Source organism: Fukomys damarensis, unplaced genomic scaffold (assembly GCF_012274545.1).
Source record: "Fukomys damarensis isolate Sample0158 unplaced genomic scaffold, DMR_v1.0_HiC HiC_scaffold_37, whole genome shotgun sequence".
Classification (NCBI taxonomy): Eukaryota; Metazoa; Chordata; class Mammalia; order Rodentia; family Bathyergidae; genus Fukomys; species Fukomys damarensis.
In genome coordinates this window covers 13,700,375-13,702,076 of record NW_022900949.1, presented here as the reverse complement: position 1 = coordinate 13,702,076, position 1,702 = coordinate 13,700,375, and the positions used below count along the sequence as shown (strand labels likewise).

Sequence of the window (1,702 nt, the reverse complement as noted above, 5' to 3'; positions counted from 1 at the left end):
ATTTTCTGAATTGATTCTAAAAGTAATTGCTTAACTTGAAATATTAATTCATATTTTTTAAGCAGTTAGAGCAATACAATAGAGTTTTGATATGGAAATCATTTGCCAAATATTACAGAGTTAGATGAAGCAAAAAGAAGCTTAAAATACAAGTTGAAATGTGCTTAGACATCATATTACACAGTAATCTTGAAAGATCTTGGTGACATCAAAGTCAGGTTTTCTTTCTTACTTGTATTCTTGTCACTTTATCACATTCTATAAACCCAAACTCAAAGCTAATGACACAAGAATAAAAAAGGTTTTTCAGTAATGAGATGCCTCAGAGCTATCTTAATTTCTCTGTTCCTCAAACCGTAGATAAAAGGGTTCATCATTTGAGGGATCATAATGTACATCACTGATGCCACTGCATTCTTAGTGGAAGAGTCAGTAACAGCAGGACTGAAGTACACAACAAAAGCTGGTCCATAGAATAAAGAAACAACAGACAGGTGAGACCCACAGGTAGAAAAAGCCTTATACCTTCCCCTCAGTGAGGACATTCTGAAAACAGAGGAGGCAATTTTACTATAAGATACAATAATTCCAGCAATAGGAAAACCAAAGAACATGTTTGCTGCAGAATATATCATAAGGGTGTTTACAAATGTATCAGAGCAGGCAAGCTTGAAGATCTGAGCAAGTTCACAGAAGAAGAGAGGGATTTCCACATTTGTGCAGAAGGACAGCCGCAGCGCCATCAGAGTGTGGAGCAGGGCATGCCCAGTGCTAAGAAGCAGGGAGAGAAGAACAAGCAGGATACAGAAGTCAGGGGTCAGGATGACCTGGTACCTTAGGGGCTGACAAATGGCCACATAGCGGTCATAGGCCATCACTGCAAGAAGACAACTTTCACAACCAGCAAAAGTCAGGACACAGGTGCTCTGAGTGAGGCAGCCAGTGTAAGTGATGCTCTGATCCTGTGCTTGGATGTTCACAAGCATCTTTGGGATGGTGGTCGTGCTTATACAGATGTCGGTGAAGGACAAGCTGGAGAGAAAGAAGTACATGGGGATGTGAAGGTGGGAGTCAGAGCTGACGGTCAGGATGATGAGCAGGTTTCCCAGTATGGTGACCAGATAGATAACCAGGAACAGGCAGAAGATGAGGGGCTGCAGCTCTGGGTCATCTGTCAGTCCCAGGAGAAGAAATCCTGAGATTGTTGCTTGGTTTTTCAATTTCATATTTTTGGTGAAACTGTGGAAGAGATGAGGTGAAAATAAAATGAAACAAGTATTTTGTGGATAAGCTCCAGTATCTTTTGTGGGTGATATAAAGAGAAGTTCTGAGTATTACCCTGGATGTGTGTTATACATGATCTGTGAATGAAGACTTGGATTATATGTTGAGCATACACTATGAGTGAATTAAAAATTTTGGAACTTTTTAAACAGTGTCTTAAAACAAAACAATTTTGAGTCACGATATAAGCCCATGTGAATTTTCAGTTCATTTTCTGATCCCTTTCTTCCTCCACTTCTCTTTTCTAATTTCAACTTCCTTTATTAAACACCCTTGCATTTTCAGAATTGTGACAAGTACTGGGATTGTGAGAAAATATAAGATGTGGATTGCTCTTGATAAATAAATTCTGCCTTGAAACAAAAAGAAACATGACAATGAATTTAGCAAATCTCACTTCCTGAGCAACACTTTTCTA

General features: G+C 39.0%; 1 protein-coding gene across 1 annotated transcript; it reads right to left on the bottom strand.

Annotated features, from left to right (window-relative positions):
- Window positions 1-278: 278 nt before the first annotated feature.
- Window positions 279-1,226, bottom strand: LOC104874314 (olfactory receptor 7G1). The gene has a single exon (XM_010641322.1). It carries the CDS (start codon window positions 1,224-1,226, stop codon window positions 279-281), a length of 948 nt encoding a protein of 315 aa, XP_010639624.1.
- Window positions 1,227-1,702: the final 476 nt, after the last annotated feature.